The sequence below is a fragment of the Limanda limanda genome, chromosome 2, assembly GCF_963576545.1.
Source record: "Limanda limanda chromosome 2, fLimLim1.1, whole genome shotgun sequence".
NCBI classification, from domain to species: domain Eukaryota; kingdom Metazoa; phylum Chordata; class Actinopteri; order Pleuronectiformes; family Pleuronectidae; genus Limanda; species Limanda limanda.
The window spans coordinates 18,079,270-18,094,712 of NC_083637.1; the positions used below are offsets into that span (position 1 = coordinate 18,079,270).

At 42.6% G+C, this 15,443-nt stretch overlaps 3 protein-coding genes across 4 annotated transcripts; 2 read left to right on the top strand and 1 right to left on the bottom strand.

Moving 5' to 3' along the window:
- Positions 1–907: 907 nt before the first annotated feature.
- atad5b (ATPase family AAA domain containing 5b) lies at positions 908–6,878 on the top strand. Its single transcript, XM_061084932.1, has 13 exons — positions 908–1,397; positions 2,043–2,139; positions 2,222–2,304; positions 2,486–2,634; positions 3,342–3,507; positions 3,718–3,977; positions 4,061–4,154; positions 4,231–4,295; positions 4,447–4,615; positions 4,758–4,894; positions 4,970–5,775; positions 6,081–6,239; positions 6,797–6,878. The coding sequence occupies exons 1-13, from the start codon at positions 908–910 to the stop codon at positions 6,876–6,878; spliced, it is 2,757 nt and encodes a 918-aa protein (XP_060940915.1).
- A 163-nt stretch (positions 6,879–7,041) lies between these two features.
- tefm (transcription elongation factor, mitochondrial) lies at positions 7,042–9,973 on the bottom strand. Its single transcript, XM_061093949.1, has 5 exons — positions 9,848–9,973; positions 9,021–9,517; positions 8,049–8,198; positions 7,735–7,913; positions 7,042–7,573 (listed from the first exon to the last, which is right to left on the bottom strand). Exons 1-5 carry the CDS (start codon positions 9,888–9,890, stop codon positions 7,309–7,311), a joined length of 1,134 nt encoding a protein of 377 aa, XP_060949932.1. The 5' UTR covers positions 9,891–9,973; the 3' UTR covers positions 7,042–7,308.
- An 871-nt stretch (positions 9,974–10,844) lies between these two features.
- Positions 10,845–15,243, top strand: LOC133024455 (arf-GAP with dual PH domain-containing protein 2-like). 2 transcript variants are annotated; one of them, XM_061091578.1, is made up of 11 exons: positions 10,845–11,039; positions 11,584–11,714; positions 12,473–12,564; positions 12,820–12,908; positions 12,990–13,102; positions 13,211–13,357; positions 13,590–13,673; positions 13,778–13,840; positions 13,994–14,071; positions 14,463–14,691; positions 14,813–15,243. In XM_061091578.1, exons 1-11 carry the CDS (start codon positions 10,952–10,954, stop codon positions 14,839–14,841), a joined length of 1,143 nt encoding a protein of 380 aa, XP_060947561.1. In that variant the 5' UTR covers positions 10,845–10,951; the 3' UTR covers positions 14,842–15,243. The 2 variants fall into 2 exon arrangements, with proteins under 2 accessions (XP_060947561.1, XP_060947553.1); XM_061091570.1 differs by having other exon boundaries at positions 12,820–13,102.
- The last annotated feature ends 200 nt before the right edge of the window (positions 15,244–15,443 follow it).

A 15,443-nucleotide genomic window follows, 5' to 3' on the forward strand; every position in this document is an offset into this window, starting at 1 on the left:
AACAGGTCCCTCAGGGCTAAAAAAAAAACAACCTCAGGATATGGCTTTACCTAAGCACTTTATACAAGAAATTATCTATATCAGATTTAAAATTAAATCTTTTCTTACAGGCTTACTGTCACAACCTCAAGAACAAGAGAGTAAGCGACCTTTTGAGTTGATTATATTTGTGTCAACTGCTTCTTACGAGGTAAAGAATAACTTGGCATGTTCCAGGTAGATTATTCTCTAGTTTGATTATAATGCTGAGATAAAAAGATTTTCACCTTTTCGGATTAAGAGCAATAAAAGAAGTCGGTCAAACTTTGTAACTAAAACAACCCTGTGATGTGTCTCATACACAACCTGAAAAAAGTATATGATGACATTCCATAGGATATCTAAATGACTACTGTTATTCCCCAAAGCCCAGAAGTCAAAAAATATAACAGGAAACTAGCAAATAAATAAAATGATGTTATAAAGAGGACAAACAATAAGTTCTGATACTGGAAATGTTTTTTTTTGTTTTTCAATGTTTGTTTTAGAGTATTGATTTCTGTGAGCATTGATCAGTTCACTCTCAAGCTAAGAGCATCTGTCTGCACATAGACGATCTTTGGCTTTTTACAAGAACTTGGCGCATGTTTGTGAGGTCACTACAAATCACTTCAGATTTTATTCGGATTTATAAGTTACCGTTCAATGTTGCGCTGGGTTTCGTATTTATCCGTCGCGTTAGACTTGTTCCTACGTGGGAACATGGGGAGCTCACAGAGCTAGTTAGCTGGGACAGTGTAAAAGTTCCTTAAAAGTCATCTTAGCTTCGTAGTTTCGCGTCGCACAAATTGACGTCACGGGTCCATCATGCACGACAGCCAAGCGCGAACGTTCAAACTCCTCCGGAAAGACTTCGAGTTTCTTAACGATGCGAAACAAGCTGAAACGAAACAGAACGTGCAGAGAACCAGCGAGGGAACGCCGCACCGAGGTGATCACGTTAGCATTAGCATTAGCAGTGTCCAGCTGCTCCGACGAGGGAGATTCCACAACTCCAGAGAGAAAGGTCCAACCGGGTCAGAGACAGAGGAAGACCTGCTCCGTGCAAGATGTTAGAATCGCCCCCATTTTCCTACGCACACCGCTGCATAGCAAGAGGAAAGAGAGCAGTGATGCTAACCTGTGTCAGCCTGAAAAGAAGCTGCAGACACCAGTGCTTCCTCCTCCTCTTCCTCCTCGGTTGTCTCCAGTAGTTCCCCTCTTGGAGGAGGATGAGGATCTTGTGTCTACCCGGAGACGACATGTCTCACCCTCATCTCTGCGCAGCCGCCTGGAAGAAATCAAAACATCCAACCCAGCATTTCCAGTTCAAACAGTGTTCAGCACTTTGCAGAAGAAAACCAGTCTGCAGGGATTCGGCTCCACAGGTGAGATTCAGCAAAATCATATTTAAGCCTCCATCAGGGTTAGCATTAAAAAAATGGTTGTTTCATCCGTGGTGGTTGTATGATCAGTAAAGAAGTGAAGCAGTCACATGATCACTGTTGATCACACACTCAGGTAGCACCATGAGTTTATTGTTTTTGTTATCTTATAAACAGTTTTACCTGTCAATACATGCAATTCAAGCAGAATGCCCCTCTACTCTAAACCAAAACAGACAACTCGCTGCATCCAAGCTCCCCACAGAAGAGGAGACGAGGAGGTGAAAGCTCAGAGAGAGAGTCCAAGCGTCTGAGGTGTGGTGACGCTGCAGAGGGGGTTGTCGGTTTGGATCCCTGGTCAGGACAGGGCCTCCTCGCTGTGAGGAAGCCGCCCAGCAACAGCAAGCTGAGCCGCTCTCGAAAACTCAATCAGAGGAGTGGGAGTCTAACAGTCTCAGTGAATAACCCTGAGCGGAACTCTGACTGGATAAATCACTCAGAATCTGACGGTCAGTCACCCGTAATCCATGATGTCCTCCACAGAGGTAAACCTTCTCCTGCACGGATGGATCTGTATTCCCAAGCCATGTGCTTCAGCCTTTAACTAACAGAAAATGAACTTTTTATCCATTTGTCCAGGAGCCAGCTATGAGGATGTTCTCTGGACAGACAAGTACAGTCCTCAGCATTCAAGTGAGGTCATCGGCAACTGTGGCTCAGTGAATAAATTACAGAGGTGAGTTTGGTTTATCAGCCTCCGAACACAAAGCACTGGAAATCAGTGTAAACACAACTTTTTCTTTCTTTCTGGAATTTAGTTGGTTGAAGAAATGGAAGTTAAGAGCTGACTGTGATGAGAGGAGAAAGGTGGAGGAAAGGAGAGATGAAGATAACAGTACAGGTATTCATCATGTTCCTTTTGTACTTATTTAATGGTCAGATTTGTTTATGTGTCTTCTAATGAGCCATAAACAAATATTTGTTAATTTTTCATGACTAGTATTTGATTGTGATGACAGGATTTCCATTTGTGGGAACAGTTTTTGGGGTTGGAAAAGTAAAGTAATCGCTGTCCTTCGCAGACTCGTGGGACTGTGGAGACTTCCAAGGCGAGGCTGTGGCAGAAGCCCACAGAGCGGATCCTCTGTGTAACACCATGCTGCTCACAGGGCCTCCGGGTGTGGGGAAGACTGCCTCAGTGTACGCCTGCGCTCAGGAGCTCGGCTTCAAGGTCCGAATTTATAAAAAGCTCCAATATCTTTCAAAACATAAGTCAAAGTATGATGAGTGCATCCATATTCATATCTTTAAGTTTTCACCACGCTAAGAGAAAACATTGAACTCTGAATCTCGGTTAGAGGAAAAGTCAGATTATTTATTCAGTCACCACTTAGAACAATGAAGAAATAAAAGCATTGACTATATTATCCCAGATAAACAGTTTGTTGTTGGATGTACAAACTTTAACACTTGCACTTCACATCTAAGGTGCCAGAATTTAATCCCAAACGAAAGTTGACAAAAAACATAACCTACAATAATGGAAAAACTACTTAAAAAAGCTCTAACAAATATATTCATGGATATAACATTTATTTTCTTCATTCTGACATAAATATGTTACTCACAGATGAGCAGCTTACTCATACTGTATCTACTTTTGTATTTATGCTCTAGTAGCTCATTGAATTTATGCCTCATTGACTTTTGTCTGATTAGTTTGCCTCAGAGGAGACTGAGAATTTCAGATCACTCCTGTGCTTGTTCTAAATTAAGTCACGTCAGAGGCAAGTCAACATTTCAAATTGAATTGCTTCAGCTAACATTGTGACTCTCGCTTGGACCAAATCACGCTCACCATTTTCTAGTCTTTCATGACAAGTTATCACCTGAGTATTATACTCATTTAATGTTGGTTTTACCTTTTTAAAATCAAAGGTGTTCGAGGTGAACTGCTCCTCACAGCGCAGCGGCCGTCATGTTCTCTCCCAGCTGAAGGAGGCCACCCAGTCCTACTTGGTGGAGACATCGGGTAAAGACCCACTGAAACCAGCTTATCTCAACAACTACAGCACCAACACTCCTAAAGCTGACACCTTACCTGGTGAGAGATGGCTGAGGGAGACGGGGTCTTTCTTACAGTTTTAATACTCTAACAAAATGTCTTACTTAGAAAAGCTTGCAACAATGACTGTGTTGTGAAAGTTAAAAACCTCATGGTGTCAGGTTTGTGGATGGTTTAAATATAGATCAGTAAAGTTATTGTATTGTTTATATAAACATATTTTAATAGATATTTTCATACATTTAGCAGGAAGACCGGTGCCTCCTAAAAATGTCACCTCTACCTCAAAAAAGAAGAACGTTGGCCGCTCTGGCCTCAAAGGAAAATCCAATCCAGCCGCACTCACTTTGACCAACTACTTCAAGATGAAGGCAAAAGCAGATCACCTACATTTTGGTGGCCCAACACCGCTTGAGAAACATGTCGGCAAGAAGTTCACATCACCAGGCAGCGATCAAACGGTGACACGGAGCAAAAAGAAGGCCATATCACTCATTCTGTTTGAAGAGGTAAAGCAACCAGACACTAACGGATATAATACTGCAGGAAACCCATGTTTGTTCTGGTTTGATTCACTTATCTGGTCCCGCAGGTCGATGTTATATTTGACGACGATGTTGGTTTCCTCGGAGCCATCAAGTCCTTCATGGCAACGACTAAAAGACCAGTCATTCTGACCACCAATGGTAAAAGCAAACATTGTTCAACTATGAATACATTTGACCTGAAGACCTTGTTATGAAAACTAAATGTCCCCATCAGATCCTTTGTTCAGAGAGAGATTCAGCTGCAGCTTGGAGGAAATCCTTTTCAAAACTCCATCAGTTGTAAGTCAATCTCTATTCTCTACAGTCTTGTGCAACATCAGCGTAAAACACGACTACACACTTTGTGTTTGTGTTATGAAAACTGTTCACTGTCCAATCTTCAGAGCTGAAATTACCCAATTTTTGATAAGCATACTCCATCTGTCCCGAGGTGAGCGTGTGTAGCTACCTGCAGCTGGTGTGTTTGTCTGAGAATGTGCCACTGGAGTTGGACGATGTCAGGAGCCTCCTCAGACAAACAAGTGGAGACGTCAGACGCTGCCTGCTGCAGCTGCAGCTCTGGGCGCTCAGTGGTGGAGGACAGGCAGCTCAGAGTGGAGGCTGTAAGGAGCCTATTTGTCTGCAGTGTAAGTTACTCTAGATCATTCACAATCTGCCCACCTTATATACGTGGATTTTGATACCACAAACTATCAATACCAGTACATATTTGGCTGAATTTTCTCATATTTCCCAATCTAGACTCGTATGCTGCTGAAGATGGAGATCATTTAGATTCTGGTCTTCATCCACGGGACACAAGCTGCACAGCCTCCATGCTAGGTCTCCAACCTGTCACCCCAAAGAAACTGCTGAACCTTCTAAAGGCAAGTATTCATGTCTCTACTTACACTTAACAAGGTTTATTTCCAAAATAAAATCATTTTCTCAATCCTTTGCCTCTGACTCTTCAGTGTCGGCGCTGGTCTGAAACAGACATGAACACGCTGCTGTGGCTCTTATCTGAGAGCTGGAGAGGAGGTGAGCCTCTTCTATACAACAACCTGGAGCTCCTTCTACCCAACAGAACGTCGGGACAGCACCTGGAGAAGATGACTTGTTCTGGGCTACAGAGGGAGCTGACCCCCCCTCACAGTGATCCTCGTGTCCTGCGGCTCAAAGGAGATCTCAGTCCAAAGGCGTCAGCGACCGACAGGAAGCCTTTCAGGAATATCTCCAGACTTAGTAGAAGGAAATATACTGCAACCGTGTTTGAGGCAACATCCACTTTAAAACAAACACCTCAAAGAACCTCATTATTACAAGGGGTTCATTCCTCAATCCCTAGTTCAAGTGACAAGACTGAACAAATATCAGACGCCTGTTTAGGCGGCCTGACCGACTTCTTTGACCTCATGTCGTACCTTGATATCTCGCTTCCAGCTGCAGCGCCACTCTACTCAGGCTCATGCAGCCCTGAGGCGTTTGTCTGGACGGGAGCAGAGATAAAGGACGGCTTGTTGGATGAGAGCAACGAGGAGGAGGAGGAGTGGGGTGGCAGCTGGAGCCACGAGAGGCTGCTGGATATTAAGGCTGCTGCTGAGGGCTTGGGCTCTCACAGATGCTGGTGGCAAGTGTCTCAGGCGTGGACCGAAGCCCAAAAACAAAGACATGAGCTGGGGGGCGAAATGTGGGAGAGGCTGGTGGAGAGAGTGGCCTTCCCAGCATCTTCCAAAAGACAGAACCTCAGGTTTAGTTTTCAACCTCTGTGTGGCACTAGGTAAGTCTCTCTTCCATCTCAAGTCCCTGAATACTTATTCAGATTGTTTCCTGACTGGCATTTCAGTTTGTAACAGAACGGCTATATGTTTTGTGCCCTGTTTAACACTAGTTCATAAGTCATTTGGATGTCAGATTTAAGGAGATCCATGTGGATGCATTTCATCAAATATGTGACCAGGTTATTCCTAACCATGTATTTATTCACAAAAACATGAATCGCTGACCTTATTTTTCCAGAATCTAGAACAGCCCAAACTAAAATATTTTGTTTTCCACCATAACACACTTCCCCTCTCGTTCCAGTGTGTCCCACAGGAGGTATGATTTGAGCAGGAAGGTGCTCAGCAGTGAATCCTTCAGCCTGCTGGGGAACAGTCGAGCCGTCTGTGTGGACTACATGCCAGTCCTCCGCTCCATCTGTCGCTATCACAGAGCACAGCAGCAGGAAGAGGAGCCAAACAGGTAAACCACACACCACACAGCTCTACAATTCTTCAATTCAAATAGTGCCATTTCCCTTTTGATAGCCTTTAATATACATAAATACAATCGTATTGGATTTCCATACTAGTGGGACCACAGACTGTATATAGAGGTTCCACTTCCTCCCACTATCCAGAAATAAAGCCATATGGAGCCGTGAGGTCTTGCTGATACACACTCAGACAATCAGGACTCAGTCTCAGCTGTAAATCATGATGTAATCTGTTTTTATAACATCAAACTACTAATCCAACCAGGCCAGCCACCAGGGGGCGATTGAGCTGCTTTGGCTTCATTATTTATAGGGATTTTGACAGTGGAAGGCAAATGACACGAGTACCTCAGGACCTGCTGTATCCTTACATAACTAAATCTGTGGGCATTTTTTATTTTCTTATGTCCAAGCAAACTATTGTCAATTCCAGTAGTCCATTGTAATTATTGCTGAATTACATGTTGGATAAATGTATCATAACTTAATTAGACTGGTGGATGGGACATTATACCTACTAAATCAAATGTTTTGTTCCCAGCAGTACGTGTGTGAACTACCTCAGGAACAAACACTTGGATCTGTCAAAGTCGACCCTTCAACTCCTGGCAGAAGATTTCTCTTAAAGAAGAATATGGAAAGTCTACTTTATATACCTGTCAATATTTATTTACCTGTGAACCAAATACACTTTTACTCAATTGATAAGTGAAACAATGTTTTATTTACATGTCAGTGAAACCACGAAGAGTAAATAAATATTTTTTTAAATAAATTCTATCTTGTAAAAAATATTTTTAGGCGTCACCCTTTTAAAGAATAAAAAAGTATTTATGCAGACATGGATATTTTTCTTTTTTAATAGAAAAAAATTGAAAGTCCTTAAGACACTAGAAGGTAACATCACAGAAAGTAGTTTGAGCAGGTGAACAAGAAGGACAGCGACCATCAGGCTCAACATCCTGAAACCAGTACTGCAGCACTGTCTGTGACCAGTACAATATTCAATATTTTAAAAAACCATCAACCACCAGCATATATCCGTCCAGGAGGCGGCTAACTGGAAGATTCACTGAGCAGCTCGAAAAACGCTAGAGCCTGAAGGAGAGCGTCGCAGAGCTCCTCTCCTCCTCTTCTGCTCCCAATCTGGAAGTGGTTCCTGTACTTGAGGAGCAGCTCTGGGGGAAAGTTTATCCTGGGAAGCTTCTGCGTAACAGACTCAGTCATTAGCTGACGCACTGCCTGGGCGCCGCTGGTCCGAGACTCGCCCACCATGAGACCAAAGTGGCGTCCCACAGCGGTTCGCATCATGTTCAACACTCTGCACAGGAAGAAGGGAAATAAAGGAGGGAATTCTGTTGTCAGCGACTAAGATAAGTGACTTTGCTTAAGTTTAAGTAAAGCATGTTTGATATTGTATGCTCTATTTGGTGTATTTTTAATTTAAAGAGTCATGATTGACATGAAATCACTTTTTCTCACCTGGGAGGAATGTTAGTCTCTGGCTCCGAGTGCTTAGGCTCCAGCAGAGCAAACAGGATGGCCTCCACTGTCCTCATGTGAGCCATGATGGGGAACAGAGCCGTATTCTGCACTGAGATGGAGGATTTCTCTATAATGTAAAAGTCAGCCGACGGGAGGAGCGACACAACTGTAGAAACCTGTTGGCAGGAAGTGGGATTAGAGTCTGTACTGTGAGTTTCACCCAAACATGAATAAACCAAGCCTCACCACAAAACTTCTGCATCATTCAACCAACCAGTGTGAAAGGACAATACCATGGACTCTATACTCACATCATTCAAGTAAGAAGAAGCCATGTAAGTCCCCCTCAAGAAATTGGGACATTCCAGTTGTTGCCAATCCTGTACGATCATCCCACGGTCCACATGTGCCCAGGCGATTTTATTAGTCCCGCATATTATTGATACTATGGAGCTGGCATCCTGTATAAACAAATACAGAGTTATGACAGGTGGTGGTATAATCTGCAGCTTTCTCTATTCACGTTCAACATTTAGTTTGACAAATTAAACGAGATGAAACCTGAAACTAACACGATCATGCTGACACACACAAGAGTCGCACAACGAGCAGGAACAGATTCCCTTGTGTTAGACATGTATCTCGGGGAGAAACCAATGTATGGAGCGTCTTCAGTGCTCCTTGTTATGGATTCTACAAAGTCTCTGGAACTCCACTAGATCCATTTTTAAAGAAAATATACTCTCATTTCCTCTAACCAAGGTGGTAACGGTTTCGCCCCTGTCAGCAGGATTACGCAAAAATTACTTTTTTGAAAGGATAGGAATTTGGCCAAGAAAGAACTGTGCAATACAATGGTTCATGTGCAATCCATTCACTGAACATATCCTCACACAGTACATATATTTTCTGTACTGTCCCCTGTTCTGTGCCCATGTTGGGACTAATCAAGGATTGTGTTGGATAATATTGTTCAACACACGACTCCTGTTGTTGTCTGAGCAAAGATGTAGTGACTGGGAATTATTATTATTATTATGGCTTTACATCAGATTTGGAGGTCCATATCATTATACAAATAAAATAATTAATCATCCCATATTATAGCACCACTTAAATGTCATGCTCATCAAATTAAGTCAGCATTTGCATTCAATGTCTGTAGATGTCAACATGTGAACAGACTGTAGCAGCAGTGTTTGGTTTGTAGGGTTCCCAGTAGACACCAGTATGAACAGGGGGATGTGAGCCTGCCCAGTCGACCCACAGTAACAGGAGCTCACCTCCAGCCAGGACCTGTCCACCTCCGGCCTGATGAACTTGGCCAGCTGGATCCTCACTTTCCTCTCCTTCTTGACCGGGTTGAGGATGGAGTTGAAGACGGTGACGGCGCTCTTGTGCTTCAGCAGCGGCACCTTCACCAAACTCTCCAGGGTTCGGAAGGGCCCGTGTGTGGTCCTGTACTCCACGATGTTGAGCGACTTGCGGCCCCTGAGGAGCTTGACGCTGGCCAGCTCCGACAGGGAGGCGTTGTTGAGCAGCTGGAGGATGGCGTCCCGCTGCTCGGAGGTGTAGAAGGCGTCCAGGGGCCTGCTGGATTCCTCCTTGCAGGGGTCCTCCTTGCAGGGCTCGGCGGAGATGATGGTGTTCAGGGTCTCGAAGCCGGCCACGGGGACCCGGCTCCTCCAGCAGCATGTGCACTGCAGGTACCGCAGCTCCAGCTCGGGGAGGGAGCCGTGCTTCGGGCGGCGGAACAGACCCGACGGACCCGTGTACCGACCTGTGGAGGACATGGAGGACATGGTTCGGATTGTTTAGACTGAATAAAACCTTTAGAAGACGGGACTCTACACCAGTGAGGACAGGGGCTTCCTGTAAGACACTGCGAACTTGAACTTGTCAAACACATGTTTCCAAACCAACGACTCAAAAGAGACATAAAACTATGGACATATCACTGTTAATAAAATATTATTGTAAAGGTTTAAATTAGAATTTGCAGCTAGCACAGTCCAAATTAGCTTAACGTTGTCGGACTGTAGATTGAGATTAATGTAAACAATGAGTAAAACTATTTTTAACATTTGTGAAAAACAAAACAAAAACGTACTTCTCTGAGCGACCGATGACAGAAGCCGTCTCGCCACCCACATCGTCGTAAATTCAATAAACAATCGCTCGTTTCAGCTACAACATTGTACCGGTTGGACACATTAGCCCATAGTATGCATTTGCCCTCCGGTTGTTGTCCGGCGCGTTATAAAAGACCGGTGGAAACAACACTGCTGCGATCGGTTCCGGGTGCTGCTACTTTGTCTTCTGTTGTGTAAACTGCATAACGCCATCTACTGTATAGGAGTCTGTAGTGTAATTGCATTCAGATAGTGAAGTATAATTCATCTGCAGTACTTCGCGTTGTGTAAAGGTTTTTCTATTATTTTTCTGAATACATTGTACGATATAATTTGCTGTAATGTATTGGGCCCGAGCACTGATTGGTACTGACAGACAGTGAGGCAGTATTGAAATTGAAAGGATTATGAGTATTATTTGTAAGGCAAATAGATTGGCTTTTTGAGGGCTTTAACATGCTCAAATTCCTACCAAATTTTCAGAAAATAAGGAAGTGGTGCAAATGTACTCAAATATTTTAAGAAGAAGTCTAAAATCACACATAACAAGTATCTACATACCAGATTTGTAGGAACTGTACAACATCCCATCCATAAACGGGTTTAAAATCAAGATTTTTACAGTTTACAAATTAAGTAGTAATGCTTTTACAGTCTTCAATAATAAATGTTGTTAATATGCGTAATATGTATAAGCTGCAAATGTGCTTTAACAAACAACTTTATTCAAAGAAGTTCTATATTTGCAGTAGAATCAACATCTCTCAACATGTAGATACCTTTTCTACGAACTATTCATCCATACTTCATCAGCCTGATACTGGAAGTCGATCGCCCTGTTTCACTTCCTTTCTGTGTTATTTCTGGGGCTCTGCGTTTGTGTGCAGAACAATAAACTGCATGATGCTGTGCTTTTAAGAGGAAATGCTGGCAGTGAGAAGAAAGTCAGTTATTTTTTCCGACTGGCCACAGAAGAGAGCCACTCTGCACCCTGAACTGTGTACAATCAACATGAAGTTAATACGTAGCAGATTTGGTGGGACTCTACTTTAACAGAAGAGAAACTAGATATAGCGGTACCTATGGCATCTCTGGAGAGAAACAACAAAATCCTGCTGGAGTTGGTGCAACAGCCGGGGAACAAGGTGTGTGCTGACTGCGGAGCTCCTGGTGAGTACACTGAACAATATTCATAGCCAAAATCTGTACATCGCCATTGTTGTTTAATGTTAGATTTTTGTTTTCTTTTTGAGCGATACATCTTTTTATATATAAATTACATGTGAAAAAATGGTAAACAACTTGAACCACAGAGCCACGTGATGTTGTTTGTTAAAGTATGTCCAAAATAATTTCTTTTACCAAGTCACTTGTTATTAAAAACCTCGGTGAGGGGAAGTGGAGTTGCTGTATTTTCTATGGTATGACCTCATTGTTCCTCCTGTCACTCACATCACATTTCACCATTAAAACCAACAACAGCTGAAACATTGTCTGTGTTTATGTCTATGAAAGAAAGAGAGACATAAAATGTGTATTTGGAAGACCAAAATAAATCTTAACGACCTGGATCTATTTCAGATCTTCTCCAGTTTATTAACATATTTGTGCTTTAGAGTCCACATTTGAGACAATAGTATGTCACTGTGGGCTGTAATTATGGCTCCCACTGTATTTGAAGTTCCCTCTAACAAAGTGAATATTGTGCCTACAGAGCCGGACTGGGCCTCGTACACTCTTGGTATCTTTGTGTGTTTGAACTGCTCTGGGTTGCATCGTAATTTACCCGCCGTCAGCAGAGTCAAATCCATACGCCTGGATCTCTGGGAAGAATCCCTTGTAGAGGTGGTTTGTATAGTTTGAATTCATCTTTTAGTGGCTATTTACAGCTTTAACAGGTATTTGTTAATCCCTCAGCCAAGCTGTCACTCCTGTTTGTTGGCTGGTTTGTTTGTGAGCAGGATTACCCAAAAACTACTGCACAGATTATCACCACAACTTGCTGGAAGGATGTGGAATGGGTCAGGGAAGAACCCAATCAAAATTTGGTGATGGTCCAATTAGGGGCTTGATCCAGGATTTAGTTTTTCATTCTCTTTAACATTTAGAGATAAGGTATTTTTCAAAATTTGTCTTAATTTCTCAGAGAATCATTCATGGACAAATCAGGCATAATAAAGGAAATGTTATTTATTGGTGTAATGAGTGAGGGGACTGTTGTTGTCTTGGAGGAGGTTTGATCAACTATTAGCCTTTCTGGTTTATTCTATACATTAGTTTGTATATTGCACATTTTGCCATTTGTAGGCATATTAGACATGTTCATAGTTATTGTTTTTTTCCAATTGTTTTCATGTTTATTCTTTTTCTATACACTAGCATTGCCTCAGGGGTAGATCACTCTGACTTTCACACATGAATGAGCATGTAACAAGTAAAACCTTTGAGTTTTTAAAATCAACAATACACAGCTGAGCTCTGGTTTTCAGATTGTTTCTAATCTCACGAGTTTCATCTTGCAAAAGCAGAGCAGGAAATCCCAAATTAGCTGCCCAGCCTGAATATTACTTGACTCGTTCTGACCTTTTTTTCTCTGGTTTCAGTTCATGCGGGAGAAGGGGAACTCTGCTGCAAAAGCTACTTTCGAGAAGTGTGTCCCTGCCTTTTTCTACCGGCCGCAGCAAAAAGACTGCATGTGAGTAACCGCGGACTCCAACCGCTCACCTCATTAGCTTTGTGGAAGTAAAAGGTTGAGACTCAACAAATACTATGAACGGCAGTGGAGCACTCAGGTTTCACACAGAAAGAGGAACAACCAGCTAGAGTTGGGTGCTGTGGTGAAGATCCTCTACCATAGACAGTATGCGTTCTATTCATTCATCAAACAGGTTTTCAGTGGGTTGTGTTTCATCCATGATGAAACATTGATGTGTGTTTTTGCTGCTCTTAGAGTTCTCAAGGATCAATGGATCCGTGCAAAGTATGAAAGAAGAGAATTTACCGGAGAAAATAGCTACTTTCAACAAGTTTATTGCTCAGGTAATAATCCTTCCATTATACAAACAGGAAGATATGCCTGTTTTCCATACCAATCATATTCATTTGATGTTTCCGATCCAGATCTGTTTGAGTCAACACTAATGAAGAAAGGCAAAGACAACAAACAGTTTCTTAAGAGGATATTTCATTTGTCCCGGAAAGACTTCACCCTCAGATACTTCATAAAAGAGGACGTGAGTAGTTCAGTTGCCGTATCGTTGTCTACATTTCTGTCTGATGAGCATAAGAACTGGTTAATTTTAATCGTTAACCCCTCCCTCAACTTTCTCCTTAAAAAAAAGTCCAAGGTTCCCAAAGCGGTCATCAGCATGAAGGATCTGAACGCAGTTTTCCAGCCGGAGAAGATCGGCAATGCTCACGGCCTGCAGATCTCCTACCTGCAGGACGAACGCATGAGGAATCTGTTTGTCTACCATGAGAGCGGGCAGGTGAGCTCAGCTGCTGGAGCCCAGTGTGGTTTCACCTCCACATGTGAGTGACAGATAGATGACGTGTGTCGGCGCATGTGTAGACCCGCCTACCTTTTAACACCATTTAGCTGACCCTCTCAAACTGACCCCTTAAAACGACTGAAGCTGTCCAGACAATGCATGGTCGCAGGTCACGTACAGTACAATACTTTGTCATTCATTGCCCTTTGTCTGATGCCTTATACTACAGGTCATTGTATCCCTATTCAATGCTATCCGGGCAACACGCTTGGCTTACCTCCAGAAGAAACATCCCACCCTTCAAGGCAGTGACGTGAGAACATTTTCCATCAGGATTCGACTCAGATAGACTGTTGTTTACATCTTGATCTGCAACTTTTGTCCCCTTAACTATACGACCTGTGTTTCTTTACACAGTTTATACCTCAGTTGACAAATCGCTGCCTGAAGGAGGGATACATGGAGAAAACCGGCCCAACGGTCCGTCACATATATTAATACAAAAATAAATTGGATTTGTTTACCTTTGGTACTTCTGAAAAACAAATTTCTTTCTTTATTCTATCTATCTGAATTTCTTTCTATGTCTTCCTGCTTATCTTTCTTTCCACCTGTGGTTGTGTGTGTTTTCAGCAACGAGAGCCGTTCAAGAAAAGGTGGTTCACGCTGTGCTCGATGAACAGAAAACTTCTGTATTTTAAAACTCCACTGGTAAAGAACAAAGAACACAAAATATGTCTGAAAGTCTACATTTTATGACCAAAGTGATTCAAAAAATACATTAAAAAAACAAAACAATCAGTTGTAAAGGAGTTTGGATTCAAACAAATTCATTTTGGAGGAAGACAAAGTTTCTAGGTAAATGTTCTGTTTTAATCATTTGCAGATATTAGCCTGATATTGTGTTGTATGTAATTGATGACATGAAAGACCTGGGTTGAGCTGCACCTTTAAAAACTGTCCTTGGCTTATTATCTGGTGCAAAGGTGAAAAAGGCTAAATGTGCAAACGTTTCAACCCATGTTGGACTAATTTATTACACCCATGATGTTTTTATTATGCTTTTATTATGTTTTATAATGCTCGTCCCACGTTTGTCCAGGATGCTATAGAGCGCGGCGCCGTTTTCATCGGCACCGAGAGCCACAGCTACTCGGTCTCAGAGAGCAGTGGCAAGAGCACGAGGGGGGGCCGGTGGCGCTGTGGCATCACCCTGCAGACTCCAGGCCGACAGTTTGTGTTCCAGTGTGACCAGGAGCAGGAGCAGAGGGAGTGGGTGGACGCACTGAGACGGGTCATCGCTCAGCCCATGACCCCAGAGGACTATGCTAGTAAGATTTAACACCTGATACAATGCAACTAATGTCTTCCCTCGTACAACAGAGGGCATAAACCACAGACTAATAGTGAATTGGATTCTGCCTCACTCTCTATTTCCTATCTTTAATACAGATGAAGCCAACCTGACTAGGGGGAAATGAGCAGAGCACTTTTTTCCTGAGTTTGTTTGGAACATAACAGACTGATCGCCTCACTTCCAATCCTGCCAGTGAGGATAGAGAGAAGTTCAACCAAAGTCTCTTTCATACCAGCAGGACTCTTCATCTCCACTGACAATAAACTCAACCCCAACACTTTGCACAGGCTACAGCCTCTGTGCTTACTGTGTTACACTCTGGAGAAGTTCCTGCCCTGAGATCATTGCATTTGCCACCATGACGACTGAGGAAAGCCTTCTCGTGTGGCACACCATGCATGAATACACTGGAGCCAAATGTTGTATTTATTAAAAACAGGGTCTGTAGATTTTCACACACTATTTCATATTTCTTTTTTTGTAGTAATTTTGCACATTTTTTGAAATTAAATCTCTCTCACACTCAGTTGCATTTTGGTTGTGTGTAGTTGAAACTGAAAGCCCTTCATAAGTTGAATACATAGGATGCTCAACTGATTCCTGCTCGTCACATTTAAGGGGGATATACATGCGCACATGCTTTTTCAGAAATGTAGATATAACAAACTGATAAACCTTAAAGGCTTTATCTGGGAAATTATTTGAGGTCATATAATTTTTTTCATA